Genomic DNA, 17,375 nt, shown 5'->3' on the forward strand with positions numbered 1-17,375 from the left:
AACTATTTTTATAGGAAAAAAGATATAGTTCGTTTCCCTGAATTCTTAATGTATAAGATTTAATTTAAATTTTTCTCAATGGATTCAGGATAATCATCACTGTGTTCCCAGATTTAGAAATGATAATTGGAGAGCCAGAGAGAAAGTACAGGGGAGTTAAGATGCTTGCCTTGCATGCGACAGACCCCGGTTTGATCCCCAGCACCACATGGTCTCCTGAGCACCACCGGGAATGATCCTGGAGCAGAGAGGAGTAGCCCTGAGCATGGCAGGGTGTGGACTCCACCCACCCCGCCCACCCAAAGAATGAGAACCATATATAAGTACTAATTATGTATTGAGCTCAACACGTAACAAATTCAGGTCATTACAGAGAATAAGCACTGTCCTTTATTTTCCAAGTAAGAAACTGGGCTTCAGTGATTGATGACTTATCAAAGGCCAGCCAACATTTAAGACAGTTGAGAGGGATCTGAATCCAGAATCACAGTTAGAAGCAAAAACAGGATTTCAAACTAGATTTCTCTGACTATACTACCATTGATCTTTTCCATAAAGATTTTGCACATCTTTTGTCTGATTTACATCCAGATACACATTTGTAAACTTTACACTATAAAGACTTTATAAATTATCTTTAAAAGACCTTCATTAAATTGCTTTGTGGTTGATTCCAGGAGTAAAACATGTTTTTGTAAAATGATCTTATAACTAGCACCTTATTATTACTAATTCTTGCAACTTATCTGTAATTTTTTTCATTTTTTTCTGGAGCGGGTATTTTGGGGCCACAGAGTGGTCTTTAGGGGATCATGCAGTGCTGGGGATCAAACCCTGGCCATCTACATGCAAAATGTGTGATCAGCCTTTTGAGTCATCTCCTTGGCCCCATCTGTGGTCTTCTAAGTAGAAAACTCAAAACAAGTAAAATCCTTAGAAATCCTTCTTGGGGTTGGAGATATGGCCAATTCAGGTTCAGTTTTAGGCAGGGCTTGTGGGACCATCTGGGGTGATGGATCAAACCTGGGTCAGCCATGTGCAAACCAAGTGCCCTGCCTGCTGCTCTCTCTAGACCCTCCTGTAGTTATTCTGCTCACTGTGTGTGTGTGTGTGGGGGGGGGGTGTCACACAAAAGACTGTCATGTTACACACTTGGTCATAGTGCTTGTTGAAGATTTGCATTGTATTAGCTGTCGTGCTTGCACATATTTTGGTTGTGGGTTGCACTTTGGTTGTGATGTTTACACATACTTGTAGGATTTTCTGAGGGGGGTTCCAAGTACTTGCCATAGTTGCACTTCCTGCCAATGGTGCTTACACAACTTAGCTGCAGGGTTCAACAAGGGCAGTAATTCTTTGTTGTGGTTCCAACATACATATGTACATATGAATGTGACACTGGGGCTGAGACAGCAGAGCTGTCAGGATCATGATGAGCACATGTGGTGACCCAGGAGCTGAACCTGGGACCTTGTACTAGGAAGGAAAGTGTTCTAATCCACTGAACTACTTCCTCTGAGGCAATTCTCTTTTCTTATCCTGTATCTTCACTTATACTTTGTTTTCAGCATAGGTTGGTCAATAAACCAAAGGAGGTAATCGTAAGTACCTTGCTTCTGAAGGTAGGTAAATGCTGTTATCATTTTTCTATTGAAAATGGAGATGTACTTCACCACGCTAGAAAAGATCCCTTCCTGTTCCTAATTTGCTATTTTTCTTAATCATGAAAGGTTCTGAAGCATTTGTCAGATATATCTGCTCAACAAAACATAAGGTTTTATTCCCTTATTAACAGAAGAAACAATTTATCTTTTGTAATGTTGAAGCAACCTAGTATTTCTGAAATAAATTCAATTGTGTGCAAGAAGTAGTAATCATACTACTTTTTTATATACTCATATACAGAAGTAGCAGCATATATAAAAGTGTATAAAGTAGTATACTACTGTATATGTATACAGCATAATAGTATTATATACTATAAACAGAAGTAGTACTACATACTATTTTGTATACTCTGCTAGTATTTACGACTTTAATATGTGAAACACTGTGCGCATCATTTTTCAGGCCGGGAGACGTAGGTCATACTTGATCAGAAGACTCAATTAGGGAGTCCTATTCATATCCTCTGTAAGAAGGTCCTCCTCTTTTTGTCCTCCCCCATTTCCTTTCCTTTCCCTTTGTTGCTGTAATGAGGGGGGGTCACACGCTCGGTTGTGGTGCTCACAGAGGATGGGGGTATTTGCACATTTCAGTTGTGTTGCTCCCAGTCAGCAGACTGTATATTACTGTTTCTTAAATGTTTGGTCTGGTATTTTCGATATAGACGATTTGTAAGTAATAAACTTTAAATGATGATACTACTGATCTCTTTTAAAAGTTCCTGACTCAGTTCTAAGGCAGCTATCACTTTCTAGGAATATCTACTTCATCCAGAAATTTGATCTTGCATAAAGCTGTTCACAGTTCTTCCAAGCCTCCAGATGTTCTCTCTTAACCTCGATATATTTATTTGTCCCTATTTTCTGATAATCGTATCAAGTTTGTTTTAAAAACCTTTGCCTTTTACTTTTCCCCCTAATTCCATTCTAAGCTTTTTTTCCTATCATCTTTTTTATTCTATCATACATTTATATTTGATGCAAAGCATGTGCTCCAGTCCTTTGAGTCATCTCCCAAGTCTTCTTTTCCCTCTTTTTTTGGGGGGGCATTTCAGTGGTGCTAAGGGGACCATGTGGTGCCAGGGATCAAATCCATCCCTTTTAAAAAGAGAAACCTGGATCAGAGCTAAATTGGCACATGGTCCACTTCCAGTACTGCCTAGTGTAGCCTTGGTGGCCCTATGCACTGCACCACCTGTTTGAGCACTGGGCAATGTGGTTCAGCCTCCTTAGCACCACTGGGTGTGGCCTCTTCTAAAATATAAAGAGAGAAAGGTAGGGCACTTGTCTTGCACATGGCTGACTCAGGTTCAATCCCTAGTACCCTATACAGTCCCCTGAGCCCTGCCAGGAGTGATCCCTCAGCACCAGGTGTGGTCCCCAAAGGAAACAAAACAAAAATTCTGATCTTTCACACCTATTCGATGGAACAACCACATATGCTCTAATCATAATATATCTGTTGGTTTTGTTAATCTTATGGTAGGCTAAATAAAAGGCACCCCAATATTTCAATGTTCTAACCCACTAAGCCTGTGAATATATGGCAAAACATACTTCATAAACGTGATTACTAAAGACCTTGTATGGGGAGGTTACCCAGGATTAATCTCTGGGTGCTAAACACAGATTAGCAACCCCAATAATACTTACAAGAGGCAGGTAAAAAGGTCAAAGGAGAAAAAAATTGGGATAGTAAATGTACAGACTGGAGTACTGCATTTTGGACACAGCAAAGGATCATGCCCAAAGCTTGTTCTTCAAGCCTGTGGTCTCCCTTAAACACACATCTTGGTGGCTTGTCTGTTTCTTTGCTTATTTTGACTCTAGAGAAGTCTGTGTTCCCTCTTGAAAAGATCTCCCTTCTTCCTCTCCTCTCCTATCTTTCTAAGTTTCATTCAATAAAATCTAGTTTACAGGGTTGGAGAGACAGTACAGTGGGTAAGGTGCTTGCCTTGTATGCAGCAGACCCAAGTTTGATCCCCGGCATCCCATATGGTCCCCTGAACACTGCCAGAAGTAACTCTTGAGTGCAGAGCCAGAGGTAATCCCTGAGTATTGCCAAGTGTGGTTCAGAAATAAAAACAAAAGCCAAACATAAAATCTAGACTCCTCAAAAAAAAAAAAAGAAGAAAAAGATTATGCCCTAGAGTCTCCTGAAGAAACACTTGCATATCAAAACCTTGATTTTTAGACTTTTGGCCTCCAGAGCAAAGGTAATAACTTTGTCCTCTTTTTGGCTTCACTGAGCAGGTACAGTGGGTAAGGCATGTGGTCAGCAGACTGTTGGTCCTGGCCTGATCGCTGGCACTGCATATGGTCTCCTGAGCACTGTCAGCAGTGACCCCTGAGCAGACCCAGTAGTGCAGTTGAGTGTGGCTGCACACCAACCCCCTCCCACACACCTCTCTAGTTGCTCTACAGGTTCCTGCTGAACAAGTCTGGAGTCCTCTGAAACATTTTTAGTGCCCAGTGTTCTTTGCTGGACTTTTAAAAAACGACAATTTACTAGGTTACTGATTATGACTTATTTCTGTCTTTAATTATAAGTTCAAGTGGAATACAAAGAAAAGCTCACTGAAGATATGTCAATAAACTAAATATAAGATGGTGTGAATATCTCCCTGGGACTTCCTGATGCTGTCACTAGTGACCACTATTATAAATTATAAATTTAAAATCAGGATCTATTAAGCTATCTATCAAATCAATCCTTCCTTCCTCACCATATCTGGCAATGCTCAAGAGACCACATGGTGCTAGGAAATTGAGCCTGGGCATCCTTCATGCAAAGGACGTACTCCAGACAACTGAGCTATCTCTTTGGCCTGTTAAATCAAGTCTTTTTTTTTTTAAACCAAGTCTTTTTGCAAAAGAATTTGTTAACCCAGACAGAGGTCTAAATATGAATTGAAGAAACAAGATTCTGATTAATTTGTTAACCTGAGTACAAGAAACAAATGCAACAAAATGGCATATAAAGAAATGACGGAGGGGCTGGAGAGACAGCACAGCGGGTAGGGTGTTTGCCTTGCACGCGGCCGACCCGGGTTCAAATCCCAGCATCCCACATGGTCCCCTGAGCATGGCCAGGGGTAATTCCTGAGTGCAGAGCCAGGAGTAACCCCTGTGTATTGCCAGGTATGACCCAAAAAAAGCAAAAAAAAAAAAAAAAAAAAAAAAAAGAAATGACGGAGATGGCACAAAAAGCTAAACCTCATGCCTTGCAAGCTCCAGGACCCAATTTAGACCCTGAGCATGGAGTGGTCCTCAGCATCACTGAGACTGAGCACTCCACCATTCTACTAGGTCAGCTGGATGTTGCTAGGAGTCTCCCGTGGGCACCCTGAAGTATTGACTGAGAAGCCTCACCCACCAGTCTGCCCAAAATAGCGTGAGAAAACTAAGACACATTTAACCAGGTAAAAAACACTGCAATTTTCCAAAACAAGAAGGATCCACTATGGAGTCACAATGCCTACCAGCTAAAGCTGCATCTTCTTCACTTTCTGAGCCATACTGAAGTGCCATGGTGATTGCTGACAAACGACCGCCTTGGACTGCTCTCTTATTACTACAAAGAAAAATAAGCACTTAGAAGACAAGGTAAGATATTATAATCACTTGGTTTCTTACAGGAAATAGAAACTATTAACAAAGCACTCAAATAAAAGGAAAAATAATTTCTATTTAAGTACCCCTACAATTTAGTCCTTGTATGTCTAACTTTCCCCACAATCACTTTTAGCTAAGAAAATCAATTCTTTTTCTTCAAGGGAGTGGTGATAATAGGCTATCTGCAATTTTTAAAATTCAAATATTGTACTGTATTTTATGGAAGAAAATGATTACATTCATAATTACTGTCAATTTTCTTCTATAATGCTCTTAAACAATTAATTCAGAAATTCTATTATGAACACAAAACATTTTAATATTTTATCATATATTTTACTGTTGAACACTACTTGCCAATTTCTGCTTAAATGTTTTCCAGAAGAAAGGCTAAGATCAGCCACTCAACCTTTTAAATAATGTCACAAAAAATATTCTCACAAAAACCCAACTATATCCAAAATTCATGAAGGCCAACACTGGTGTGTCTATTCTCATAAGCATCGGTCAGTTCTCAGACTAAACACACTCACTCTCTCACCGGTAATACTTGCTAGTGGGATTTCTCTCGTCACTCAGGCCACTTTTGCTGTGTGAAGTACCTGTCAGCCTAGCTGCAGCCAAGTTTGATGAAGTCCTATCCAGAGATAAGAGGGAAAAAACACAGAAAATCATGAACTGGAAAGATGGTGGTAGGTACGCAAGAAGGAGACAACCATTTTCTTTTCTCACAGACATGTTCAAGCATAGGGACCTTTACTGGTGTTTAGGATCCACAGTGACCGCTCAGAGAGCATCCCTTGCTTGTACAATGCCTAGGGTTGGATCCCTAGGCATTGTACAAGCACTGCATGTCCTCCACCCCCAAGCTCTGCTGGGTGTAGACCCAGTGGCTATTAAGCACCGCTGTGGGAGGTCAGTCCCACTGCACCACCGGGGCCCAGGCCTTGAGCACTACTGGGAAGGCTTCTATTGAAAAAAAAAAGTGTTAAATCTTAAGATTGCTTCTTTTAAATAAAGCTTTTTAGTTTCAGTGAAGAAGCTGGCTAAGAGTTATTCCTACTCTCTCCAGAATCACATTACTAACTTTAAAATGCAACAAATACTTCTGCTGTGGGATGGGAACATTGATGGAGGAAAGTTGAAACTGGTGGTGGGATTGGTGCTGAAATACGTATGTCTAAAAACCAACTATGAAAAATTCTGTAAATCATGGTGCTTTTTTTCTTTTCCGCAACAAAGTCTTACTGAAACTTATTTAGAAAGATGTGAGGGGAGAGGAAGAAGAAAAATGCTTGAGACGAGAGAACACAGGCTTCTCTAGGGTGGAAACAGGCAAGCAAAGAAACAGACAAGCAAGTAAGATATGTGTTCAAAGGACACAGGCTTGAAGAGCAAGCCAAAATCAGATGCTTAAAAAAAAAAAAAAAAGCATAAAGCACTGACATTTTTTTAACCCACCTTATTCGAAGGCTGGACTTAGTCATTTCATGGTGTTCAATTTCTGCCTTTTTCATATAAAATATTTTTTTTATTGAATTTGCATCCTGTCAAGATAAAATTATCTTAAATTAAAAAAAAAAGACACATATATATAAAAGTCCCTAGGTCACTCTGGTGGTGGGACTTAGGTTGGAACACTGAATGCCTGTCACAACTGTATTATGAACAGTTTTGTATACCATGGTGTTTAAATAAAAATTTTAAGAAAAAACAAAGAATGACAGCAGGTAAAGAGAGATGCCCTCATGGGACCCATTTTAGGTCAACAGGGAATCTCAATCGATAAGCTCTACTATGCATAAGATGTACTTCACTGAGATCATGCTACCTTAATAACTGAAAAACTTGGTTTCAAGAAAAAAAGTTCATATATAAAAATGAGGCCTGGGTCCATACCCTGGTACTACCAAAAAAAAAAAAAAAAAAACAGTCCTCATCCACATACTGGATTTTTTTCTTTGATCATTTCATTTGGCATAATCTTTCATTCAATATTCACAAAGTTGTACCCTTTAACCACCATAAGTTTCTAAATCATCTTCACATTAAACTTTAAAGCTTAAAGATTCCTAGCTCCTTTACATTTAGTCAAATAACATATATAATGAACTGGGAAAAGAAGACAGTATAAATACAATGGATGCTATTGTGTACACTAACCTGAAAATAAAACAAAGATGTATTGTTAAGATTTAAAAAAAAAAGAGACCAAAAGTTATGAAACATACATACAGAATGAATGTATTTTCCAAAATTTATAGTACACTCAAATACTAAATCTCAAGTTTCTCCTTTCAGGGCTGGTGTATTAGTACAGCCAGTAGGGCGTTTGCTATTCATGTGACCGATCCGGGTTTGGTCCCTGACATCTCATATGCTATCCTGAGCATGACCAGGAGAAATTCCTGAGTGGAGAACTAGGAGTAATCCCTGAGCACTGCTGGGTGTGGCTCAAAAGCAAAAGTTTTGGGGCTGGAGCAATAGCATAGTGGGTAGGGCATTTGCCTTGCATGAGGCCAACCCGGGTTCGAATCCCAGCATCCCATATCCCATATGGTCCCCTGAGCACTGCCAAGAGTAACCCCTTTGCATCGCCGGGTGTGACCCAACAAGTAAAAAAAAAAAAAAAACAAAACAAACAAACAAACAAAAAAAAACCCAAAAGTTTCTCTTTCCTTTAAACCTTAGATTAGCTGGGGGAAAAATTGCCATTAGTATGCTTACTGTCATTTCACAATTTATTGGAAATTCTGTCCTACTCTCAAGTAAAAATTCATTAATTCATAACTCAATGGCTTCAAAAGCTTTTTTGGGGGGTGGGGGGGCGGTCACACCCAGTGATGCAAAGAGGTTACTCCTGGTTCTGCACTCAGGAATCACTCCTGGCAGTGTTCAGGGGACCATATGGGATGCTGGGAATAGAATCCGGGTCGACCATGTGCAAAGCAAATGCCCTACCTGCTGTGTTATCACTCCAGCCCTCAAAAAGTAACTTCTTAACTGAATCAACAAGAGGTAGCAGACTATTAAAATACCCTAGTAATCACTAAAATACATGAACTTCATTATTCATTCATGATTTTTTACACTTAAAAGGTGGGTTCAAACACTGAACCATCACACCCAATTGGCCAAGTATTGGCAGGGAAGTCCCCTTGATCCCCTGAACACTGCTTGAGAGACCCCACAAATTTATTTATTTATTTTTGCTTTTTGGGTCACACCTGGCGATGCACAGGGGCTACTCCTGGCTCTGCACTCAGGAATTACTCCTGGCGGTGCTCAGGGGACCGTATGGGATGCTGGGAATCGAACCTGGGTCGGCCACGTGCAAGGCAAACGCCCTACCCGCTGTGCTATCGCTCCAGCCCCAAGACCCCACAAATTTAAATGAAAAAAAAAAAAATTACATGAAAACCACAATAGGTGGGCTGGAGAGCTAGAGCACATGCTTTGTATGAAAGAGGCCCGGGTTAGATCTTGGCACTTGTGTTCCTGATAACCTCCAAGAATGACTCCTGAACAGAGTAAGGGGTGTAGCCACCAAGTACTGCCCAGTGTGACATTAATACCAAAAACCAAACAAACTCATAATGAGATACTACTTGAGATACAAGACGACTATGATTTTTAAAAAGGAAGCAAGTTCCAGGTTTACTGTAGCTCAGTGAACCATATACCTTGCATGTATCAGGCCACATATCAATTCCCAGTACCCATCCACCCTGTTTGCCTCACAAAGGAAAATTAGGTTTTGAAGATAACTCAATGGCTTCAAAAGCTTGTCCAATAAACATGAGGTTACAAGTTCAAATCCTGGTGCTACCTGCACGTACCAAGGCAACACTGACAGCTCTGCTGCCCAGGGCCTCTAACAAGAAAGGAACTGAAAAACAGTATGGTGGTTTTCTAAAGATATGGTGGAGTTGGAGAGGAGTACAGCCCATATTATTTGGTCCTTGGTACTACATATCGTCCCTGAGCCCACCAGTAGTGATCCCTGAGTGCAGAATCAGAAGTAAGCTCTCAGCACCATTGGGTGTGTTCCCCTGCCCGCAAAAAAGTTATTGGCTCTAAATTAGTAATAAAAACAACAAAAAAATCACTAACCTTGAATACTTGAGAACCAGGTTCATTATATGTTTTGGCATTTTTTGCTAGGAGATCTATGTCTTTGGCCATTGCATGAATACTCTTGTAACTTCCGTTCTATAGCAAACAATAAAATAGAGCAATTTCTTTGAGTTATTAGTATAAACAAAATCTTTAATTCATCACTGTATCTTAAGACCTTCTCAAGTATACATGTGAACAACAAGTAATTTTCTTTTTTGTAAGCTATTAATATTTACAAATAAGTTCTTGAGATAAATAATGAAACCACAGTTACATTATTCTTATAAACACAATTCGATTAAAATGTGATAAAAGGGGCCAGAGTGATTAGTACAGCGTGTAGGGTATTTGCTTGCACACAGCTGACCAGGTTCAATCCCCAGCATCCCGTGTGGTCTCCCGAGCACAGACAGGAGTAATTGTAACTCCTGAGTGCAGAGCCAGGAGTGGCCCCTGAGCATCGCTGGGTGTGACCCAAAAAGAAAAAAAAAAGTGGTAAAAGTTATTTTACTTAGGAACTGGGGAGAGGACTCAAAAGGAACAGAATGTACATTTTCTATGTAGAAGGCCAAGTTTCATCCCATACATGGTACCCCATCACTATGTATTTGCTAAATAAAACTTTAATTTTTACTCCAGTTGTAGTACTTGTGGGAACAGCCTCCAAGCACAGCACTAGTAATAAAAAATATTTTTAAGCAAATACATAGTGATTATGTCCAAAAGACTATTTGAAATACTTCATGAATCATCATTAAGGTGAGCTTAACATGTGGGGCAAAATTTCTTTAGTTTTATAGATCACTTCATATAAAAAAAAAAAAACCACAACCCAAAATCAGCCTAGAACAATTTAATAAAGTCTAGTAGAGAAGCTTACATATGAGTACGTATTATGTACTGTCTTCTATATTGGAGTTGTTATATCTTAAAGCTCACCCAATCCAAAAAACCTAAGACCACTTATAAATGTCCTAATTTACAAAAGAAAGAGGGAAGTATTAAAGGAAAAAGGTACACAATCAACAAGAAGATCACAGAAATGACCAGACATGAGGAAATTAAATGGAGTGAAAAGAGCAGAGTAAGTACAGAATGCATATGCAGGGTAAAGATAAATGAGGCAGAATCCGTAAAGTCAGGCTAAATGGTTGGTAATTTGCCATGTGGGAAATTATTCGACATCTACACACTCATAGTATATGGAAGAAATCCCAGCACAGGAGGTACTGATACTCCTAATGCGGATGACAGCTTCCTAGGAGGCTTGCAACCAGGACAAGAGGAAAACATACTAAATCTTGAAGAATAAAAGCAATGCACTTCTTACTCCTACAGGAGAGCAGAGTGGAGGAAAGGGCAGATAGGGCCCTCAGTGATGAACAGCAGTGACGACAGCAGCAGCTCCACAAAGAGAGATCATTTCATCTGTTTCATGTCTGAGTTCTGCTTTTTTTCCCCAAAGCTACTTCTCCAGTCTTCTTCCAACAATTCCATGTGCTACCCAATAACCTTTCCATGAATTTCTTTTAGCTTAAATTAGTTCGTGTTGGTTATTGAAATAATATAAGCGGCTGTAACTTGCTTCTGCAGGCATTAGAAAACAAGTGACAAGTCCTAGAATTGCACAAAGCAAACTAGGATCAAAAAAACAATACGTGGGGAAGGTACGTAAGTTTGTAAGTCAACAACTGTACCTCATGGTGTTTTACTACTACTACTACTAATAAAAAAACCCACATTCTACCTAAAAAACAAAAACAAAAACAAAAACCCCAATACGTGGGAAACCACAGTACAGTGGGTCTGATGCTTGCCTTCCATATACCTGGACTCGATTCCAAACACCCTATGCCCTGCCAGGAATATCTCTGAACGAAAGTCAGGAGTAAGCCCTGAGTACCCCCAGGTGTGGTTCAAAAACAAACAAACAAAGACCAAACCAAAACAAAAAAACAATATGCAGGGACCAAGGAAGTAGCTGGCAATATAGAAGTTGAGCTCAATTGTGAGGCAGGCCCTGGTTTCTGTGCCCAATACCATACGCACGCACACAAAGGACAAATAAAAATAACAAAAGAAAGAAAAAGAACTTGTTAGCCTTTCATCGGATAAGTAGGAGATATGATTACAATAAGAAGAACATAAGAAGATAAGGCCCCTGATTATGGTGAAGTCTTTTGGAAGAAGGAAAGGAAACAACAAGAGAAACTGTGAGTTCACACTTGAGAAAACTAATGTTAAGGCAGAGGGGTGTTTAAAGATGCAATTATATTTTCAGTGTTATAAAAACATCTTTCCCTAAGCAAGGATTGCTCTAGTTACTCTGAGTTATTCTTAGTAACAGCTATCAGCCTGTCTTTACAAGCAGGTGACACATTAGGAAACTGAAAGGTTTTCTCTCTTTTTTTTTTTTTGTGGGGGCACACCAAGAGGTACTCAAAGCTTGGTCCTAGCGCTGCATTCAGGGATGATGCCTGGTAGGCACAGGGGACCATATGGAGTATCTGGAACCAAACCCAGGTCGGCCACATGTAAGGCAAGCGCCTTATACCCCTATACTATAGCTTTAGCCCCAGAATCTAAGTTTTAATGGTCAATGAACTCTACTGTTTGCCTAGAATTTAATACCAAATAATTTTCTCACTCCTGGCAAACCACTGTGTTTCCAGTTTCATTTCTCCTTGAGAATACTGAAGTTACCCTTTTGATTTATCTTTTGGGACCCCAAACCCTTTAATTCCTTGGAGGATCAATAACTCACACTATACGTGCCACAGGTGCTGTGAGATGCTTCATATATACTATTACTGACCACTACAACACAGAAAAATTTAATAACAGACTCAATGTCCAGTAGTGGAGGTAGTCAAATTGCCTGACCAAAGTGACATGCTAACTAGAAACACAGCTAGGAAAATAACCCATGTCAGTCCAACTCTTAGAAATTGACAAGGTGACCCAAAGTTAGCAGAAAAGCAGGTCGATGCTAAAAGATAGCACAGAAGCAGAATGAGACACTGCAAGGATGTAGGGACAGGACATACAGAGAAAACCGAGTTAGACTAAGTAGCTATCACACACTGCTCTTTTCAGCTGCCAAACAGAAAGTTTTTAACCATTCAAGGCTAAAGTGAACGTCTAGTTTCTGTACTATACCTGCTTGTTTATTTAGAAGAAAGTTGACTGATGTTGCCAAGTAGAATATGATAAGAATGTTTAGAAAATTCCCGGACTTGGGTTTGGGGCAGGTGTCATTGTGCTGAGACCTTTGGTCTCAGGCTTGATAGCTAGCTCTTGCAGATTAATACAGGTTCTTCAATTTGGCAAACAAGTGTGTTTGAGACTTTCCTGGGTAATGTCTCAGCCAGTAACAAAATTGGACTGCTGGGTTAGGGATGTGGTGGAGTGCATAAATTGTACGTATGAAGTCATTTGATCCATGACAAAGCAGGTGGGAAAAAGATCAACTCCCAAAACCATATATCTGGTTTAATTTAGATCTTTCTTTGCATTTGATCATCAAATTTTAAACCTGTCATTATCAGTCAATTATAATTTATTTAGCACTATCTTTCTGGAGAGGTAGTAACAGTGTAGAAGTTTAGACTCTAGAAGCAGAGTCTAGATTCAAATTCTGACTTTTCACCTTACTGATGCCAGGCAAGAGTCTTGCTATTTCTGTGCTTCAGTTATCTCATCTACAGAATGCTAGCAATAAGTTATCTAATTCATGGAGCTGTTAGAATGAACCAAAATGCACATGAAGCACTCTAAACAGCTAGGGGAGCATGAGTTGCTACTATTACCACTGAAGACCTAGGGAAGGAGAACTGAAAGAGAGTAAGTCTGTTTTTATTGGCTATATACTTGTAACATTTATTCTTTTCTACTTTTGTTTGGAGATAATCTTGAACTATCTGGAAGTAGACCAGAGAGACAATACAGTAGGCAGGATGCTTGCCTTGCACACAGCTGACCCAAGTTGGATCCCTGGCATCTCATATGGTCCCCTGAGCCCCCCAGGAGTGATTCCTGAGTCAGAGCCAGGAACACTGCCAGGTGTGGCCTATCCCCTCCTCACAGCCCCCTCCCCCGCAAAAAAAAAAAAAAACAAACAAACCCACAACCCTGTTTGAAGTACATAACAATGATTTTTTTTTTTTTTTTTTTTTTTTTGCTTTTTGGGTCAAAAAGCAAATGCACAGGGGTTATTCCTGGCTCTGCACTCAGGAATTACTCCTGGCAGTGCTCAGGGACCATATGGGATGCTGGGAATCGAACCCGGGTTGACCGCATGCAAGGCAAACACACTACCCGCTGTGCTATCACTCCAGACCCATAAAAATGATTTTTATTGTAATGCTCAATCAGTAATATCCACAACAATTCTTTTAAATTTCTGTCTTAAGAGCAAGGTTTTGTCAGTGAGAACTTTGCTTCCCTACCTACAGAAAAAATAGAAAAAGGATACTATGCTGCCTCCAAAGTTATAATCAGTAACACTCTAAGTTGTTACTATATTGCAAATATCCCCTTAAAGAAGCATCTGTTTCTTTGTTTTCTACAAGTCCCTATGAAAAAAGACCATAGATAAACTGCCCTAAGCCACAGATGGTTACATACACATAGACATATGGTAACACATGTTAATATTCATACCTGTATCCTCTGTGCAATGGTCTTGAGATCTATAGGCTCCTTGATTATTGCGTAGTAGTCTGGATATTGCTGGAAGACAAAAATGCAGGCGTGCTTAGTAAGTAAAAGTATCTAATGAGAAAATGAAGCACACTGATAATCTATTACTGAAACAATAAACTAAAATTTTGTGAGATTCAAGGCTAAGACACAGCTGTATATCATAATGTTCCTTTTATTTTGAGTCAGATTTTAGTTTTAACAAGTCCCATGAAATACCCAGGTTTAGTAGTTCATACTTAGCAAGCAGGGCAATTATCTTTGTACAATATATAATTTAATGTTTTAAAATTATAAATTCACAGGATCACACAATTTAAACTTAAGGTCTTAAAATATCTATGCTTGGAAATGAAGCAGAACATGCAGTGCCAGAGATCAAACAAAGAACTCCCAGAGAAACAGCGGCCAGTGAGATAATACTGGGAGTAAAGTACTTGCCTTGTATGTGGCTGATTCAGCCTTAATCCCTAGTACCACAAATGGTTCCCCAAGCACTGCAGCCAGCAGTGATCCCTGAGCACCACCAGGTGTGGGCCCTTATCCCAATAAAAAACCCCAAGAATTACCACTCTTGGAAACATCCCAAATGTCCAGTGATTGGGGCCAGAAAAGTAGTACAGAGGTTAATGTGCTTGTGTCTTACAAGCAGCCAACTTGGTTTGATCCCCTGTACCACATATGACCCCCTAGGCACTGCCAGGAGTGATCCCTGAGATACAGCCAGGGCACTGTGAGCTGTGACTCAAAATCATAAAAAATAAAAGAAAAAAAAAGTCCACTGGCAGATGAATAGCTAAACAAAATGTGGCATATACACAGATTTTATTCAGCCTTATAAAGCCAATTCCAACACATGAATAAACCCTGAATGATTACGTTAGGTAAAACAAGTGACACAGAAAGACAGATATCATATGATTCCTCTTATGTGAGTGGTCATATATATATATAGCTAAATTTACATTCTTATTAAAATTATATAATAGAGAGGGGATGGCTATTTCAAGGACTTGAGTAGAGGGAATGTATAGAATTATTTGCTAATGGGAGAAAGCATGGGTTTGGGAAGATAAAAAGTTTTGGGCATAGATGGAAGCTGCAAAATAATGTGAACTTATTACCAATGTGTTTTATGCCACTGAACTATGCACTTAAAGTGGTTAAATGACTAATTAACCATTCTAATTTTCTAGTCTTCAGTTGTTAAATTCTTCCATCAGTCTCAGAGAGCCTGGCAAACTACCGCTACCAAGAATATCCCGTCTGTACGGCAGAGCCTGGCAAGCTACTCATGGCATATTCAATATGCCAAAAACAGTAACAAGAAGTCTCACGATGGAGACATTACTGGTGCCTGCTTGAGCAAATTGATGAACAATGAGATGACAGTGCTACAATCTTCAATTGCATCACTTACCACTTTTGAAGGCAGTTTCTGAAAAAGTTCGCTAATCAGATGTCCTGATGGATTTGTGGCTACAACTATGGCTTCAAGAAGCTGCTCCAGAATCTCCTTCAGGTAACTTGGAGAAGACTGAGTAGAATGGAAGGAGAGAAAGAAGTACTTATTTTAAAAATAAGAAGCAGGCATTAAACAGCTCCTAAAATTATAAAGCTAATTTAACAGACCAATCTCTAAACATTACTTCCTTTACAATGCAAGTTTCAGAGGGCTAGAGTGACAGTACAGCAGGTAAGGTGCTTGACTTGCATGTGGCCAACCTGGGTCTGATCCCGGCATCCCATTTGGTCCCCTGAGCACAGATTCAGGAATACGACCTGAGTATTGCTGGGTATGATGCAAAAAACAATTTCTATTGCAATAAAGCTTGTTTAAAAAAAATCACCTAAAATACAAGTTTCACAAATACCCCAAAATGCTGATATTAGACAAATGAGTTAATAGTTCCAGACCAGCATATGTGAAACTAATGAAGCTCCTTATATTATTTCAGTGACTATATCCCATAAACCAGGCCTTTCTACTAAATTCCATTACATAATAGTATTATAATGATAGAGCCAGGAACATGGCTCAGTGGGAAGTCATACTTGCATGTATGATACCTCAAGTGAAGTTGAGTGCCATTTATCTTAAATGAGAGAAATGTATATACAATTGAGTCAGAATAAGATAGAAAAGATGACCCATGATTCATGGTAATTTCTACTGCAATTGTTTAGCCTCACCAGAGTCGTGGTATTAAGCCAGTTGATAGACATAATTTCTGCTCTCCAGGCAGCCTGGCTTACATGTTGCTATTTCAACACAGTAGCTGCCTCAAACGGTAGTTGGAAAAGGGGGGTCTGAGTCTAACGTCACTTTCTGCAGTGAATAACGGGATGTCCCAAAGTTTGTTAAATAGTACTTAAATTCTAGGCATGCAAATAAAGATAAGTGGCTATATTTGACTTAAATCATATTATACTAACATTTCTGTCCTAATCAACAAAACTCCAGAGAGGGGGTACTAACTTTTCTTGGGTCTACTATGGTGACCAACAGCAACTGACATAAAATGCTTACCTTACCTGAAAACATAATTAGCAAAGAATCCCCAGACACACAAGCTTAGAGAACCAATGTAACAAACACTGATGAAAACAGGCTAAAATACCCTACTAAAGTCATTTACATCCTCACTAAAAATGTGGCACTTTCACATCTAGCTACTATCAAAAATGTGCTGCAGGTGACAAAAAGAACAGAGTCTATAAATATACAGCATTCACATAAATAGAAAAACTCCAAGGAAATCACCCAAAATTAGAAACAAATGTTCAAATCCCCTTTCTCTCCATAAGAACTTTAGAAACACAAAGAAGCTTGGGAGGTATAAATATGAGTAAGCCCAATTTACTAATGAAAGAAAACAGACAAACCCTAAGCATGGGTTTTTTTTTTTTTTAAAAATTTATGAGAACGGTGGAGACCTATAATAAAACCAAGCCCACTGTAGGCAATGTACTACCTATGAAAGATGTGTTAGCAATTTCTAGTTAGTTTTTTGGGGGAAGGGGGAGAAGTACACCCAGCTACGTTCAGGGCTTACTCATGGGTCTATGCTCAAGGATCACTCCTGCCAGGCTTGGGGGATTAAAAGGGATGTGGGGGATCAAACCCCAATTGGTCATGTACAGGGCAAATGCCACCCTACCCCCTGTACTGGAGAGCCAGTCCCTGCTGTTTCTGTATTACCAGTCAAATATCCCTGGCTAAGTATTTCCTAACTGCAATCATTTAACTTAAAAAAAAAAAAAAAAAAAAAGAGC

General features: G+C 39.5%; 1 protein-coding gene across 22 annotated transcripts in view; it reads right to left on the minus strand.

Moving 5' to 3' along the window:
* Positions 1 to 17,375, minus strand: part of PBRM1 (polybromo 1) — a 106,934-nt gene that overhangs the window by 71,681 nt on the left and 17,878 nt on the right. For 14 of the 22 annotated variants that reach the window (XM_055135825.1, XM_055135823.1, XM_055135821.1 and 11 more), the window contains 7 exons: positions 15,520 to 15,636; positions 14,061 to 14,129; positions 9,393 to 9,491; positions 6,741 to 6,826; positions 5,821 to 5,916; positions 5,147 to 5,238; positions 170 to 238 (listed from right to left, as the gene is read on the minus strand). In XM_055135825.1, the coding sequence (XP_054991800.1) occupies positions 170 to 238; positions 5,147 to 5,238; positions 5,821 to 5,916; positions 6,741 to 6,826; positions 9,393 to 9,491; positions 14,061 to 14,129; positions 15,520 to 15,636 (628 nt within the window). The remainder of the gene's footprint in view (positions 1 to 169; positions 239 to 5,146; positions 5,239 to 5,820; positions 5,917 to 6,740; positions 6,827 to 9,392; positions 9,492 to 14,060; positions 14,130 to 15,519; positions 15,637 to 17,375) is intronic. The other 8 variants (XM_055135834.1, XM_055135832.1, XM_055135831.1 and 5 more) reach the window with 1 other exon arrangement.

The sequence above is a fragment of the Sorex araneus genome, chromosome 4, assembly GCF_027595985.1.
Source record: "Sorex araneus isolate mSorAra2 chromosome 4, mSorAra2.pri, whole genome shotgun sequence".
NCBI lineage: Eukaryota > Metazoa > Chordata > Mammalia > Eulipotyphla > Soricidae > Sorex > Sorex araneus.